The sequence below is a fragment of the Psammomys obesus genome, unplaced genomic scaffold (assembly GCF_907164565.1).
Source record: "Psammomys obesus unplaced genomic scaffold, mPsaObe1.curated_primary_1811, whole genome shotgun sequence".
NCBI lineage: Eukaryota > Metazoa > Chordata > Mammalia > Rodentia > Muridae > Psammomys > Psammomys obesus.
Window position 1 is genome coordinate 4,906,542 of NW_026585987.1, and position 16,989 is coordinate 4,923,530.

The following is a 16,989-nucleotide window of genomic DNA, read 5'->3' on the forward strand; positions in this document are numbered from 1 at the left end:
AATTAAAGGGTATACTGCCCCAAACCTAGTTTTTACATGGGTGCTGGGAATCCAAACTCCAGTCACCATGTTAGCACAACAAGCACTTTACCAACTGAGCCATCTCCTCAGTCCCCAGCGGAACTGAATCTCAATCTGAACTACACTGAATCTCTAAGATTCTACTGTTATGGTTTGAATTTTAAACATACCTCAAAGACTCATGTGCTAAAGGCTTCGCTTTCCATCACCCTGACAAAAACACCTGAGACAATCCATTTAAAGGAGGGACTTGTTTTTTTAGCTAACGGTTTCAGTTTATGGTCAGCTCACAGCACTGCTTTGGGTCTGAGGCAAGGCAGAATTGCATGGTAGAATCACGATGTGGCAGAGGTTTATCAGTTCATGGTGGCCACTAAGCAGAAAGAGAGGAAGGATGGATGCCAGACACATCCTTAGAAAGCCTGCCTCTAGTGAGTAACCTGCTTTGTGTAGCCAGGCCCTCCCTCCTAAGAGCCCACTCGCTGTGGAATTGTTAATGGATTAATCCATGAATGAAGTTATGACCTTCATGACACAATACCTTCCAAAGGCCCATGTGTTTCAACTAGTCCCCTCCTAAGAGGGCTCTTGCGGGGGGAGGGGGATTTCTATTTCCATACCTTAACAGGCTTAGTTCTCAGGCAATGACACTGCTGAGACATGCCGTAACATTTAGGAAGCAGGGCCTTGGGAGGACATTAGATCTCCAGAGTCAGAACATACTCAATCCCTTTCTCTTTTTCTTTGTTTTTCAACTAGCGAGGGGTGAACAACTTTTTCCACCATGATGCTCTGACTTGCCATGGGCCCAAAACAAAAGAAATAAGCAGAGATTGAAACCTCTTTTCCTCCTTCAACTGTTCATGTCAGGTCACATTGAAGAACTCTAGTTACCACAGAGCCCTTTACCTGCCAGTATCAGTTAATGCAACATCACATCCTGCTGTGGTACAAAAGCATCACTGGACTTTCAGGAAGATGTTCAGCCATACAGATGCAATCCACAAAAAAAGATAAAATAAAATAGCATAGTGTCTCTGGGTTAGTGAGTCAATGTTTCTTCTATCTTTATACACACAGATCACCTGTGAACTTTGTTAACATGTAAGTCTGACTCAACAGATAGGTACAATCAAAGGAGCTGCATTTCCAACAAGCTCCCACGAGATGCTCATCCTTCTGATCCATGAGCCTCAAGGATCTGATTCACCTAAAGTAACAATCACCAAGGAGGCATTTGTTTGGGGTGACAACATTAGTATGCAACTCAGCTCTATGTTTAGCTCTGTCCCTGACTCCCCAATCCAGTGGAGTTCTTCCATATAGGTTGTCTGATCAAAAATAACCACTCCCGTGGTACTAAAGATGACCTCCAAAAAGTAACTAAAACTCTTCTCTCTCAGTTACATAGAACTTAAAGCTTAGTCCTTCTGTTTGCTCATTTCCCCAAATCCTTACTAATATACATCAGTCAGTGGAGACATTATGAAAGAAACTAGGTATTTCTAAGATTTGAGCTCCCTGAACCTGGCCTGCCAGCCTTTCATTTCTAGTATAAAAACAGCTGTGATGGTTTCTAGAGCAGAGGTGTCCATGAGAATGGAGTCATGTCCAGTTCTATGGTGAATCTGTGTAAACACTCAAACAAGGTTGTTAACTCGATAATAGAGTATTTGGCTTCCTGTGTCCCACATCAACAAAGGCTCTTTCTCCATCCTTCAGGACTCAGGCAGTAGATAAAACAGCGCTGCTTCTCCAAGGACACATATCCTGGGTTTCTCCCTCTCCCTTCCCAGTCCATCATGATGGGAACCTACAAAATGAAACTGATGATGAAAAGGAAGCAGAGACAAAAGGGAAGTGAGGGCTAACTTTTGTTTAAGACCCCGCGCCACAAAGCATTCACAGCGAAAAGAGGGATTTCCACCAGCCAGAGGCTCCGTCTAATGTCTCATGTCTGAATAATCATGGGTTTGAACAGTCAACCCCAAAGGTCAGAGGTCAGGGGAAATTCCTCAGTCCGAAGCAGAGTCAGGGATAAGCATTTCTTTCCCCTCCCCTGAGAAAATATAATGACTCCTGACAAACAGGCAACCCATGCTCATGATCTGATCAGGAAGCAGGCAAGAAGCCTGGAGGGCTGAGTTTTCCCACACAGCCGCCCAGCAGATTTCATTCTTTAGCTACAACATCTGACTTCATCCGGAGCTCCAGAACAAGGGCTCAGAAACAGTTACATTCTTTGTGTGTGTGGTAAAGGAACCAGTAGGACTTTCCAACTGGCCAAGAACTGGACTGCCTTTGAGGGTGTTCATAGCCTGAAACATCCTTCTCTTAGCTACAGCGTGCATCACAGACACACTGGTGGTATGAACACAGCAAGAGAATGTTTAATACTTGCTTTAGGGGGGAATTAGAATCTAACAAGTTTAAAGCATTCAAAATGTAACAGCATCTCCTCACTAACCAGCTTGTTGGTTAGACCCTGTTAGAGTAGTCCACAGCTCAGTGGCCTCCTGTATCAAAGGCAAAGGAGGGCTACATTTCTTCTCAGGTCACACATTCCATTTGTTTCCATGACAAAAAGGAAACTCTTTATCTCACAGCAGATAAGGAGACAAAGGCTGCCTTCCTAAGTGACTCTTAAGTCTGTATTTCACCAGGAGTGTGCATCATTGCTTCAGCAGCTTGGATGATCCACAAAGCTTTTTATTATTATTATTATTATTATTATTATTATTATTATTATTATTATTATTCATAAACTTAAACAATCTGAGCCTTTATATAACTGCTAAGGATCAGAAATAAAAAGCCCAACCTTTAGGAAATAAACAGACTTATTCTTCACCTTGAACTAAGTGTGATATTCAGAAGGGGAACAGGTGAGGATTTTTTTTTTTTTGTACAGTGGAAAAAGTCTATTTGATTAATACAGACACGCACACAAAACACCCACAGACATGCACACACACTACACATCACACACACATAACTCCTCTTCTTCCTCCTCACATTGTTATTTGAAGATAAATGACTCAGACTGTTGTGTCCTCAGATGATTATCAACTCAGAACCGAAGAGCTTTAACAAATGCTGAGGATAAAATGGCTGAGAGTGTGTGACAGAAATAGCCCATTTTTACAAATTAGAAGAAATCACTCAAGTTGGAAGGTAGAGGCCATTTTAAAAGGTCCCCCTATGAACACGTGGACTTTAGAAAGCTCCCTGTCTAGGCTGATGGCTACTAAATAGTGTATCACTTTAAGCAGAGGTGTAATTTTAAAGTTGCTTTTCCTCTTATAAGCAAGACTTGATCTCAATCACGGGCATTGCTTGTCTCAGCTGGCAGAGCCACAGCTAGAGTTCAGCTCCTACTACTCTCTACGGGAAGCATCTTTGTGAGAGACCTTGAGCCTGAACTCGGGGATTCCCTTGAAGCAAATATCCCTTGAAAGAATATCAAGCGAGAAAGAAACTAAAAACAAAGAGGCCTTCCACCGACAGATAGTAGACAGACAAACAAACTAACATTTCCTCCGTTCTGACTTCATGTTCGGATTTAGGGCTCAAGACAGAAATGTATATTGCATAATTTCTTTAGCAGGGAGAGATCTGGTCAACAACATTCTTGGAGCTAGACTCAAAGCCCAGCCTAAACTCTGAGCACAGCCACGATGAGCACATGGTATATGTGGTGTTGTAGTTTCCTTCTATTTATGTGAAAATCTCTTCAAAATTCTTCCTGAGGTTTATAGTTAGGACTCTGCAATGATTTTCAGGAAATGGCTGGGCCAGTCTCAGAACTTCAAAGGTAGTAAGTATCCTCTTCTGAAGTCATGAAGTCATTGTGATGGTGGAATGAATTCACAGTGCTCTTTGAACCCTGGGCTAAAGAAGACCACAACGAAGCTGTAACAGCCTGATGTTACCATGACTATCAGATGTGGTTCAGGGATCAACTGTACTATGCTATTGAACAGTGGGTGCTAAGCCACTGTTTAGGTATAAAAAGAAATATAATCAGATTTTGAAACTACATGTGGGAAAGTCTATCATATAAAGGCTCATCCATCCAACCATAAATTACTGAATGTTTCCATATTACTGCATTATTATTGTATTGTGGAGCATAGTTAGATATGTGTGAACAAGCTGAGGTAAAGAAAAAAGTTAAGTGGAAGGAAACAAAATATCAGGTACTCTAAGGGCTTTCAGGGCCAGAGCTATGGTTTGGTGAATATAGTCTTACTCTTAATAACCTGATTTACTGCTCAGATCCTACAAGGAGGTAGGAAAAAACAGATTCTTGAGAGTTATCCTCTGACCTTCAAGGAACCCATGGCATGAATATGCTTGCACACACACATGCACCTGCATACTGTAAAAGATAAATGAATTGTAAAAGAAAGAAAAAAATTTTCATTGGGAAAAAAAGACTTTAAGCTAACAGTCTAAGGGTAAGGAAAGAAACTAAATAGAAACTGGGGCAGTGCTGTAGGTAGAGAGAAGAGCATACACAAAGGCCATGATGCTAGAGTGTGCTTGGCACATTTGAGAAGCAGAGAAAAGTCATAGTTCAGAAGGAAAGTATACTGGACAGAAGGCTGACAGTGGACAGTGCCAGGCCAGAGGGCACCCTAGAACCCCCAAAAAAGATTCAAATTTCATTCTGATGTACAGCCACTAGAAGACGTTAACCAGACTAGGGACCCTGAATGCAGACCTGAAGACTAGCCTGACTACAGAGGAAAATCAGCTTGCAAAGAATTAAGAGGAGAGGCTGGAAAGATCAGAGCAGGGTCCAGATGAGAGAGGGTTATGACTAGGACAAGGAAGGGCTTCCTAACCACAAGAGTTCTGACATCTTGGGCTACCTGATCGTCTGTTGTGAAGGCTCTATTCTTACCCTCTCCTCACAAGATGGTAGAAACCATTCCCTCCTCATGACAATAAATAAAAATCTGTAGGTATTATCATATATCCCCTGGAGAGGCAAACTATCCCTGTTGAGAATAAATGGGCTAAAGTGTTAGCTGTGCTGGTGACAGGAATTCAGATTCTGAATATATTTTAAAGACAGATTTGCTGAAGCGAACAGATTTAGAGTGTGTGGGGAAAAGAGTTAATGATAAGAAATCTCTAAGGTTTTTACACTGGGTCACTGAAGGGTGGAGGTGACAAGTGCAGGGATGAGAAAACTGAAGGAGCAGAGATCAACTGTAATTTAGAGTATGTTAGATTTGGGGTCCCTACTTGGTTTTTATACGGCAAGGGTAAATTGACTGGGGAAGTTCTGAGGCGGTATCAGGGCTGGATGCTAAACTGTACAGCTATGCATACATCTGTATAGAAACAGATGCAGAGAAAGACATGATAGATAGATGATAAATATGACACATATTTACATACAGACCGATAGAGATGACAGACAGAAGTCACCTGAGAGAATAAGACTGGAGAACAGTAACAACAAGTGAACACTTCTGCATCTAAGTGTATGGAAAGAGGCAAAAGATACAGCATTTTTGAGCAAAGAGAAAATGTATTTCAATTAAGCTAACAACAATAAAGTTAGTTATTGTTAGACATCAGGATTGATGAGCACGGAACATCAGAAACATTTAAAAAGCAACCTTAGTGTAGCGGGCCAACAATCCGGATAATGACACCCAAGTACTCTTAATAGGGCAATGAATGAACCAGAGAGAGCACTTTCCTAAAACATTTCAAAGTTTCTGTCAGCAAATATGAAGCCAGCAGGACTGCTAATATGATTGACCACACGTTGAAAAGGAGTGGTTTGCAGTGGGCAAGTTAGGATTAAGGCAGTCACCAACCCAAATTGTCCCTCTACAACCTTCCAAGCAAGCTGCAGATTTGAAAATTTGTGAGGCAAGAATTTAATGAAAAGGGTGCTGAGCTACTTCAGTCTGAGGAGAAACCACTGCTCACACTGGTGAGGCACAAGAGCTAGTGACCATCAGGGCAGCGCTTCTCCAGGCAGCTCTGAATCAAGCATCATTGTGAATAAATGCAGCTGTTGCAACAGACGTCTGCAACAGGAGAGACTAAGAGGCTTCAGGTAGAGATAGCTATCCTTCTCCCAAAACGATTTAGAATCTGGACACTCTCCAAGTAATCAATAGAGAATAAATATCATTGAACAAACTAAGAATAATTTTCCAAGTGTTTATTTAATTTCTACACCCAGAATACTCTCACTCAAGGGAAAGGGGAAAAAAACTACAAAGCAATTAATTTTCTCCGCTTGAAAGCCTCATTCTCCATCCACCTAAAGTCCCATCAGCATGCTCAAGCAGCCTAATTGGAGATAAGAATGTACCATACTACCACTGGAAATTCTCCAATAGTAGACTTAATGAAAGTCAATGAAAGAGTAATTGGCTGGGATGCATCCTTTGAGAAATATCATCTGGATGGTATTTATAATCCCTTCCAGGAAAGCTATAAAACTCTCAGCATGATAGAGAATAGAATGAAAGATTGGAGAGCCTTTAGTTCAACTAGACAATCTAAAAAGATCTCATAGACAGGAATGGAGGCCCCTGAGCCACTGGGAATCCAGACAGGGTGGGAAAACATTTGAAGATCATCTGTCTAGTAAGAGGTTAAAATTGAAGCAGAATGAACTCGGAACTCAACAGCAACAAATATTGAACAAGCAAAGAAATTGGAAAGGTGCTTTTCCAACGCAAAAAAAAAAAGGCCAATGGGTTTATAAAAGTTATTCGATTTCATTAAATATCAGAGAAATGTAAATAGATTGATAATGATACAATCACATTGTACCTGTTAGATTATCTATACCACATATACATTGCTATATATAGTTAAAGTTATAGCTTTCCTTCCAGAAAACCTTGAATGATACAGATGGATAGATAGATAGATAGATAGATAGATAGATAGATAGATAGATAGATAGATAGATAGATCTGATTGAAGAAGAAAGACACACATGGTATATAATCACTCATATAGTCCTATAAGATATAATAAACATAATGAAATCTATACACCTAAAGAAGATAAACAAGAAAGAGTACCCGGGGAAAGATGATCAATTCTCACTTAGAAAGACAAATGAGAGGTGCATTGGACATAGGAGAAAACAAGTAACAGGACAGGAGCCTACCGCAGAGGGCCCCTGAAAGACTCTACCTAGCAGTGTATCAAAGCAGATACAAAGACTCATAACCAAACCTTTGCAGAGTGCAGGGAACCATATGAAAGAAGGGGGAGTTTGTATGATACGGAAAGGATAGGAGCTCCACAAGGACCAAATATATCTGGGCACAGGGGTCTTTTCTGAGACTGACACTCCACCAAGGACCAGGTATGGATATAACCTAGAACCTCTGCTCTGATGAAGCCCGTGGTATCTCAGTAAGCAATTGGTTTCCCATAGTAAGGGGAACAGGGACTATTTTTGACAGGAACTCAATGGCAGGCTCTTTGACCTCTCCACCCCCCAAGGGAGGAGCAGTCCTGCTAGGCCACAGAGGAGGACTTTGCAGCCAGTCCTGAAGATACCTGATTGTGACCTAATTGTGCAGGATTAGCATCAAGTTTCAGTGTTTGGTGAGCCAGAATTTACCCCCCAGCTGCTCTCATGAATGTTTTCCTAGCTGTTCTTAGGTGACTATTTTCAGTTTGTCTATTGTCATCAAAAAGCTTCCTGGACTTTTTATTAGGGTTGCATTACATTTGTAAATTAACTTTGGGAGAACTGACAGTGATGACAGGAGACATCCAAAGTGAGGAACACTGAATTCAGTCTCAGGTCACAATGTGTGTCTCTGGCTAGGCTGGGGCTCTCTGTGTAGCCCAGGCTAGCCTCAAACACAGTCCTTTCTTCTGGTCCTACCTCTTCTCCCGTGTCTTCGCATAGCAGAGTGCTAAATTTCTGCTGCTGGCAGAGAGGTTATTTCCTCCTGCTTTGGGTAATCTGTTCATCTGTTCCTTTGACCTCTCTGATTCTTTCTGTGGCTTTGCTCTCCTTTCCTACTCTGTTCTGGGCTACCCATGCTCTACTGGCTCTATTCCTTTTTCTCTCTATTTTAAAAGTCACAATGTTCCTGATAATTTGCTTGTATTAAAGGCAGGAGTCCTATGTGGCTTTCTCCATTTTTCTTTCCGACTTTATAGATTTCTTTCTTTTTTTTTTTTTCTTTTTTTTTTTTGAGGGGTGAAAGACTATAGTTCAAGATCAGCTCTATATCATTCATCACATTCTGAAGAGAAAGAGGACCAGCTTTTCACACTGTTGACTTTTAAGAAAAATTGGTTGGGTGGGGAGGTGAAAGAAGTTGAAATAGAGGGAAAAATATAATCAAAATATGTTCTATAAAAATGTTTAAGAAATAAAATTTTAATTTGTGTTTCAAATAAAAAAAACGGTACGGAGATTCCTCAAAAACTAAAGTATAATTACTATGTGATTCAACAATTCTGCATCTGGTTATATATCCAAAGCAATTGAAATCACTGTTCAGAACATTCAATATATAGAAACAATCCAAACGTCCAAACACGGATGACACATACACCAACCATACCTTGGTACCCAAGAGTTGTCACCCTGCAGAGATAACAAAGTACTTGATGCCCTACACTATTATATTTTTATATAAACTAACTGCATAAATATAGGAACGGAATGCTGAAAACTACACAAAGCTGTTGAACAACACCATGGAAGATCTTAACAGTTCAAGGCCAGGAAAACTCAGCGCAGCAAGGATATTATTTCTCCCCAAGTTCATATACAGGTTCCGAATAAGTCCTATTAAAATTTTATCAACTTTTGGTAGCTAAAATTATCCTGAATTTGCTATGGAAAGTAAAAAAAACAAAAACACAAAACACCTAGATTCACTAAAAGAGAAAAAAAGGAGACTAAAGTGGAGCAACCAGTCTACCTGACTTCAAAGCTAATTATAGAGCCACAGTAACGAAAAATGTAGGCTATAAGAATCAAACCCAAACTGAGAAAAAGACTCAGAAATTTGTCCAGGTAGTTCTTATAATGAAAGCAATTTAATGAAGGAAATACAGACTTTCAACAAATTGTTCTGGAGAAATTAGGTAAATAAAGAAGAGCAGAGTAAAAGAGCGGTGACAAAGGGGGAAAAAAAAGGAGACTGGGTAGAGAGGAAGGGAAGAAAGAGGAGGGCAGGGGAGGTGGACAGGAAGAGAGGGAGAAGGAAGGAAAGGAAAAGAAATCACCACTTAAGTATCATACTAAAAGGAAGTGGAAGAGATAGTAGATTTGAGTGTAAATATAAAAAGGTAGGTGGCAGGGTTTGGAGGGAGAAGGGGGAAATGACTTAACAAGGCAGAAAAAGTGGTTACAACTATAAAGGAGAAGAGGAATTCTTATGATAGAAATGCTTGACATGTTGACCACATCAATGTCAAAATTATGGTTGTCATCATACAGTCATTTTGCAAGACTGGCACCGGTAGAGAGAAGTGGAGAAAAGGTATATGACTTTTTTTTTTCTAAATTCTTACAACTACATGTGAAACTACAACTAACTCAAAAGTAAAAGTTGACTTAAAAAGAAACTAGGAAAACAGTTGGTTCCAATTTCAGTATGCATTTAAATCTAAACAAGAAAGCAAATTTCAGTGTACAAAAAGAGAAGAGAAAACTGAAGACCAGAACTGAATGGAAGTCACACCTGAATGGCTCCGGGGACCCACTAGCATCTCTTCCCCAGCAAGGTCTGGAATTGAGGCAAGAATTGACCAAGGTAAGATCTGCACTCATTTTAATAAGGTTGTATCTAAGAAAGGCTGTGACCAGAAATTAAATAACCCTTATTGGCTGGAAAAAAATTTACTTACCAAGATACTAAGTAAAAAAGATAAATAAACAAAGGTATTGATAAAAAGTAGACTGCCCATAAAATCGTAAGCCCATTTCTGTGTGGTATGAGTATGGAATAAGACCCTTTTAGTGTCCTTCCAGTAGAGAAATATGAACTGAAATACAACAGACTGATTTGGAACCAATCGTAAGGCCCCTGCCAGCAGCGAACCCCAAACCATGCCCACTGGGATTCTAACTCTTACTGCAGCTGAGTCAGAGTATAACTGATTCAAAGATTGCTTTCTCCATCAAACAGCTTAGAAAAGAACAAATCCACCAAGCTTTTCAAGCAAAACGAACTCCACCACTTCATAGCTTATGAACATTTTTGTGGAGGTGGGATGGTGATCATGATTGACAGCGTCTACTCAGCAGAGGTTGTGGCCTAACTCAGTCTGGACACAGCTTCCAAAGTGAGGGGGGCCTGAGCTCTGTGAAAGAATGCTGCCCACAGCTTTCTATGAGTGACTTTCTGAAGATCTTCACTTTGAAACCATTTAGCTCTGCTCCAAAGAAGCAGAGACCATGGTGGAATGCTGCTCACTGGATTGTGCCCACTGCGTGCTCAGGACTATCTATTTAGAAATAGTCTCACCAGTAATGTGTTGGGTCCTCAGCCATCAATCAACAATCACAAAAATTCTCCACAGAAATTCCCATAGGCCAGTCTGATGAGGAGCAATTCTTTAATTGAGGTTTCCTTTCTTTGTATCCTTGTTTGTGTGAAGTTGAAACTAATTGACATACCACAGAAATGGCCCATTCCCAAGAAAGACTTCCCCACTGCTAACTCAGCTCCTGGAAGGGTATGTCCTAAGTCTTTCACCCCATAAATGATAAACCTCAGTGTGGGGTCATCCCTGTGTGAAAGAGAGGACAAATATTCCAAAGGTCAGATTGCAGGCGTGTGGGTCAGGAAAGTCAGACCCAAGTCCATCTACTTCCTTCTGCCCAGGACGACTCTAAGTGGGCATTGTTGAATTTTTTCACATTATCTCACAAACTTAAAGCCAGTCAGCCGTGTGCTTACCTGACTTTTGGTATCATTTCATAGACGTCCATTAATTGCTCAGTTATACGTGAGAATTCCAAAACAATCTGAGCAGAGTGCTTCTGACAAAACTATTCAAATGCTTTGGCTCTGAAAGGGAAAAGCTTTGTCATCTTGACTACCTCTTTGGCCTCCTGTATTTAGCATGAACCAGAAATCTGATTCTCAAAATGCCTACATGGTGGTATTTATTCACCGCTCCTCGGACACTTGGAAGTTGAAAGGGTTTTAGCATTTGATCCCGAAGGCAGGAATAAGACTCAGTATGCAAAATTCCCTTGAAAAACATGAGATGAAAGTAGGGACAACTTAGAGCAGCAGTTCTTGCCCCAGACTGCTGGTTGGAGTCCCCTGGGGAGAACAACTGCTTGACTGCTGGCCAATACTGCTAATTAAGACCCGTGTACAACACTCATCCGGAAGACTTCACAAAAGCCTGGCTCTGCTATGAGAACAACCAAATCAAACACCACAGACACAAAATGCCAGGCAATGGACACGCTTTCTTTATTTCATTAAGATTTGGTCTGAGGGTCTTTTCTGAGACTGACATGCAACCAAGGACCATGTATGAATATAACCTAGAACCTCTGCTCAGATGTAGCCTGTGGTAGCTCAGTAACCAATTGGTTTCCCATAGTGAGGGGAACAAGGACTATTTCTAACAGGAACTCAATGACTAGCTCTTTGGCCTCCCCACCCCCCAAGGGAGGAGCAGTTCTGTTAGGCCACAGAGGAGAGCTTTGCAGCCAGTCCTGAAGATACCTGTTAAAACAGGATCAGATGAATGGGGAGGAGGTCCCCCCTATTAGTGGACTTGGCAAGGGGCACGGTGGAGATGAGGGAGGGAGGGAGGGACTGGGAGGGAATGAGGGATCGGGACACGGCTGGGTTACAGAGTTAATAAAATGTAACTGATAAGAAAAAATAAAATTCAAAAAAAAAAAAAAGATTTGGTCTGTACACAAAGAAATGGGACCTTTTCATACCTGTCCAAAGAGCTCTCAGGTGATCCTAACGTTGACCCAGGGTTCAAGGCCAATGCTCCAGATTTCCATGAACATGAGTCCCAAAGAACAGGCTAGCTCTGCATCTCAAACAGGCAAATCTGTGGTTTTATTAGCTACTTGACAAGTTGATTGGCCAAAGTATGCAGATAGAAAGTTCTAAATTATGTAGAACAGAAATTCTCAGTGAAGGGAAAGTCATCTGAAGACAGAGCAAATGCTTTCTGCAAGCATGCTGATGCACAGATGATTTTGTTTGGCAAACCTCAGAGCTACCATAACCCTGAAGCCTCTGAGACATCTTCCTTTGTGGAGAACCTTCATGAAATAGCAGGTCACCATAGTGTAGCACTGCCTGCTCTAAGCTTGTTTTACCACCGTGTCTAATTTATAGAGAAGGAGGAGGAAGGGAGGAAGGGGAGGAGGAAAAAGAAAGAGGAAGGAGGAGGAGGGATGGAAGCAGGGGAAGAAGGGAGGAGGAAAATAAGAAGGAGGAAGAGGAAGACCAGCAGCAGCAGCAGACCCACTGACAGCCCAGGTCCACACAAGAAGTCTGATGACCATGAGCATATAGTCAGCTAGTCATATACTGTGAGTGCTGGCAGCCCCTCCACTCAGCCTGAGTGGTACCTAAGCCATTTCTCATGCAGTACCTCGTAGGGCTGTCACCATGGCTTCAGCTAGAAGTAAACGTTTGGGTAAAAGAATCAATCGTTTTCATTCTTGCATTGCCTACTAGTAACAGAGACTGAACCCAGGGCCTCAAATATGCTAGGCCAGTGCTCTATATGTAACCCTACAGCCCCACAATGCGTAAATGCGGGTTTGTTTCTTGTTTGCAAACAAACTTTATCACATTTTGAGATGCACTCTATAAGAGTGGGAATGCACATTTAGATTAACCTGTACAAGAAACCTACTCAGCCCTTCCAAGCAAATCTCTTCTTAGATTTAGCTGTATGTTAATTCACTTGATCCTTAGAATGCTCTACAACTCTAGCCAGAGGACTTTTTCCATGTCACATGGTATTTTCAGCTTTCGGAGCTATATGTCCCAACTGCCCACTTCTGCCGTGTAGTTTAAAAGTGGCCACAGATGTCATGTAAGCAGTTGGATATAAATGTGTTTCAGTAAAACTTCACTAAAATAAGAGACTGTTTCATTGGTTTCAGTCCCTTCTCTGAGCCTATTTTCTCATTGAAGCCTGCATATTACAGGTGAAAAAACAGAAGCACAACTAAATTTACTGATAGTTCAGGGTCCTACAGGGAGTCTGATTATCAAGTACATATACTCAACTGTTACATTCTAACAGCCACAATCAATATTAGTAACATTCCTGCTCAGTCTAAATAAGAGTTTCCTAATTGAAGGCAAGACAGAGCATCAACCAGCAAGTAATCCTTCAGGCTTCCCCAGAAACTAAAGACCAACTCAAACCCTGCTTCTGTTTTTCTAGTTTTCTTCCAAGCTGTTCTTTATGCCTCCTGGGGACCTCTGTCCCCTCTCCCCTCATTCTCTGCACCTCACAATTGCCTGAAGTTTACCAGCATCTACGTTCCCAGCTCCTTTGGAAGCTGGGATTGCCCTCAGCACAGGACTCAACTGGCGTATCTCCAGTTCCCTGGGAGCCTGTTAATATGGGGTTAACAGGCTGAGGCATGGGGCAGAAGAGGGAGACAAAGGGACAGATACTCACCAGTCCTTGGCAGGCACTGAGGGCTGCTGTCCCCAACGGGGTGCCCTGATGCAGAACTGTGCCCCTGAGATGGCAGGGCGGGCCTGAGGAAACTTCCATCCTAACATGGGAAAGGTTCCCAGATCTCCTCTCCACAATATAGCCATTAGAAAGAAATTCCCAGTTGACTGTCAGATTAAAAAACAGGTCTTTTTCTTCATGTGGAATTCGGTAGTACACCCGGTCCTCCGAGGCTACAGCAGCTCTCTTCCTCCTGCTGCTGGTGACAGGGTGATGCAGACCATAGGACAGAAAATGTCCACTGGCGTCTACTTGAACTGGACTCACCACATGGTAATTTGTCAGGGCCTTGATAAAATGTTCTGCAAGGAAAGGAAACAGAATAAAACTCAGAGACCCAAGTTGCAAAACCCACCGAGTTAAAGCTTTGAGACTGTTCCCACATTGCTATTACTGTCAACCCAGTTGTCCCTGGGCAACTAAGAGGTGCACAACATCTGTCCTCAGTGGTGTGTGGCAGCCTGAGATGACCCACAGTAGAACTTTGCCATTCTATCACAGACAAGCCTTAATGCAAGAGAAATACTCTGAGGAAAAAACGCAGGATTGGCATGCCGAATAGGACGTTGCCAGGATATGGTTCACTGATGTGAAATGCAGAGCTTCACAGTTTAAAGACAAGGTACTTAAGCCTTCAAGAACTTTCTGCTATGAACATCAGGTTACAAAAACATCTAAACACACATCACACATGACCCTTCATGAACATCAACAAACCTCACACTTATGATAGTGTCAGAGTTATTATTTGAGAACATCAACATACTGAGATGTAGAGGGATTCCAATGGGGACAGCTGCTCCTGCAGCACAACAGAAAACTCACCTTGACTAGCCCAAATTTAATCCTTTTCAGAAAAACAAAAAAGAGGGGAGGAAAGAGAGAAGACAGAGAAAGCAAGGAAGTGGGAAACAGGAAATTGTTCTGGTTGATCTGGAGCTACCATGCATTGGTTGTCCTGCCTCCCAACTCTCGATATCTTTATTGTTCTACAAGCAAATGCTCATGTATCCAAAATGACGTTTGTGAGCCTTTCCTTCCAAATTACCCCCAATTGAATAATAAAGTTGCCTACAAACTAGACTGGGCAGAAGAGAGGTTGACAGAGCTGAGAACTGTAGAGTTGCAGAAGGACCACAAGGGAGAGAGAGAGGAGGAGGAAGGAGCAGGTTGCTATGGGTTTGTATGCATTAGAAGCATGCGGCCTGCAGGAGCTGCTCTGAGGACTGATATGATGGAGAGAAGCAGCCCAAATGGACCATGTGGAAGTATTTATGGGGGTTTGGGCTGGGAAGTAGATAAGTTAGCTTAGTTCAGTTAAGTGCATGAAGATCAACCTCTAGCATCTATGTAAAATTGCTGGTTTGGTGGTGTCCACTCATTATCCTAACACTGGGGAGAAAGAGACCTGAATATTCCTGGGGTTCCTTAGGAAACCTTAATTGATGAGTTCTGGCCCAACAAAAGATGCTGCTGTGATTTAGATAAACCTCTATTTTGTATAAATCAGCCAGTTCAGGTATTTTGTGACAGAAACAGAAAATGAACTAATACACTTTTCTTGGTTTCCGCTTCCATTTAAGACAAAAAGAGAGGCCTGGATTTACACCTGAGCTCAGAGCACTCTTCTAAGTTCTGTCCTCACTGCCTCTTGGGCGTCTAGTACAACCAAATATCCACTTGGTATCATTTAGACTGGGGGAAAGGCAATTGTCTGAGAGAGAATATAACTATCTCACAACCTACACAGGGATTTGTGGAAACAAATGATAAGCCTTGGTTAAAATTAGATTTGCAAACCTAAACCCTGAGCTTCAGTTACTTGCTTCAGTATAGTAAAGAAACTTCATGAGAAATTCCAAGAGCATCCCATGGATACACACCATTTTGAAAAGGCACAACACCAAGCAATCATTTGCCTTCAGCTTAGGGAGAAAAGTGGACTATGATAGAATTTTGACTTGTTCCCATAAAGTTTAGGTTAAATCTATATGCTATGATTTCGGGACGAACCCATGAATCAGTGCATCGTCTCTGCTTAGCGACCATGCTCATCTTTTCTGTAGAGCTCCAATTTTCCCGTGAATGCTTCCACACGTAGAGGGCAGACACCTATATTTATTCTCAGTTGTTTCTATTAGTAGTAGCTTAATTTCTTAAATTCTTCGTTTAAAAAGCTGTCGAAAGTCTTATAGTAGCAGTTTATTTCCATAATGATCTCCCACAGGTTGTTCTGGCTGTATGAGTATTTAATTATAGAAATTAACGTCCACTGATAGGTCCTCTCCAAACTGTGAAGTATACCATAGTAGGCCCTCTTTGTTTAGTAACCATTTAGTGGTGTAACTAGTGGCCAGACAATTTATCATAAACAACACAAAGCGGTGTAATTGTGAAATCTCTTCCTACAGTACAAATACTAGAATAATCTTTTTGTGGCTTGTTTCCACATAGCAGAACTGAGCTATACGAGTTTTCCTCCTTGATCTTCTACAAGTCTGTGTACCCACAGCCCATCTCCAACAGGAGATAAAGTGAGCATCCCACAGATGTCACAGTGTCACAGAGAGCAGACCAGAGCATGGAAGTGACCAGTGCTTTGTAGACAGCATAGATACCTTTTGACCTGCAATGGCCTGATTTCTGGTTTTCTCACTCTATAACTTTATAAAAGCAACAATTAACTTTGAGTTTTGATCTTTTCTTAGATCAGAGATATTGGGTGTGCCACTCTTATGGTGCTGGGTAGTAGTAGTGAGATAATGAAGCCAGTTAGCCACCTGATCACAAGGGCAACCACACATGATCTACATTAAAGCACTGCTAAGCTGTGATGTGGGTGTGTTGAGTGTGTTGAGGGGTATTTTAAACAACAGTTCAACTTCTGGCGGACTTACTGGCAAGTGACCATATCACATTTCAGGAAGTAACTGTGCAGAGAAAGCTAAGTTCAGGGGTCATTATTGGCCTTAGAAAAGAGCCAGCATGTTTGTGCAAGCCCAGAGTCTTATTATTTTGATATTTGGTTGTACATCAAGAAACCCTGGAGAAGTCACAACACATCCTTACACCAAATGACTGATATAGGAAGAGGGTTGTGCAGAAGTACTCTAATCTGTCCTGGAAAGGATTAGGATTGCCACCATACTCTTTCTGGGAACAAAAACCTTTCCTTATTTATGTCTTGTGATGCTGGAACCCAGGGTCTTGTATATGCTAAGCAAATGCTCTAGGACTGAACTATAGCCC

At 41.6% G+C, this 16,989-nt stretch overlaps 1 protein-coding gene across 2 annotated transcripts in view; it reads right to left on the reverse strand.

The window, feature by feature from the left end:
- The window catches only part of Adamts12 (ADAM metallopeptidase with thrombospondin type 1 motif 12), a 290,333-nt gene that overhangs the window by 270,863 nt on the left and 2,481 nt on the right, over nt 1–16,989 (reverse strand). For both annotated transcript variants that reach the window (XM_055601146.1, XM_055601145.1), the window contains exon 2: nt 13,681–14,042. In XM_055601146.1, the coding sequence (XP_055457121.1) occupies nt 13,681–14,042 (362 nt within the window). The remainder of the gene's footprint in view (nt 1–13,680; nt 14,043–16,989) is intronic.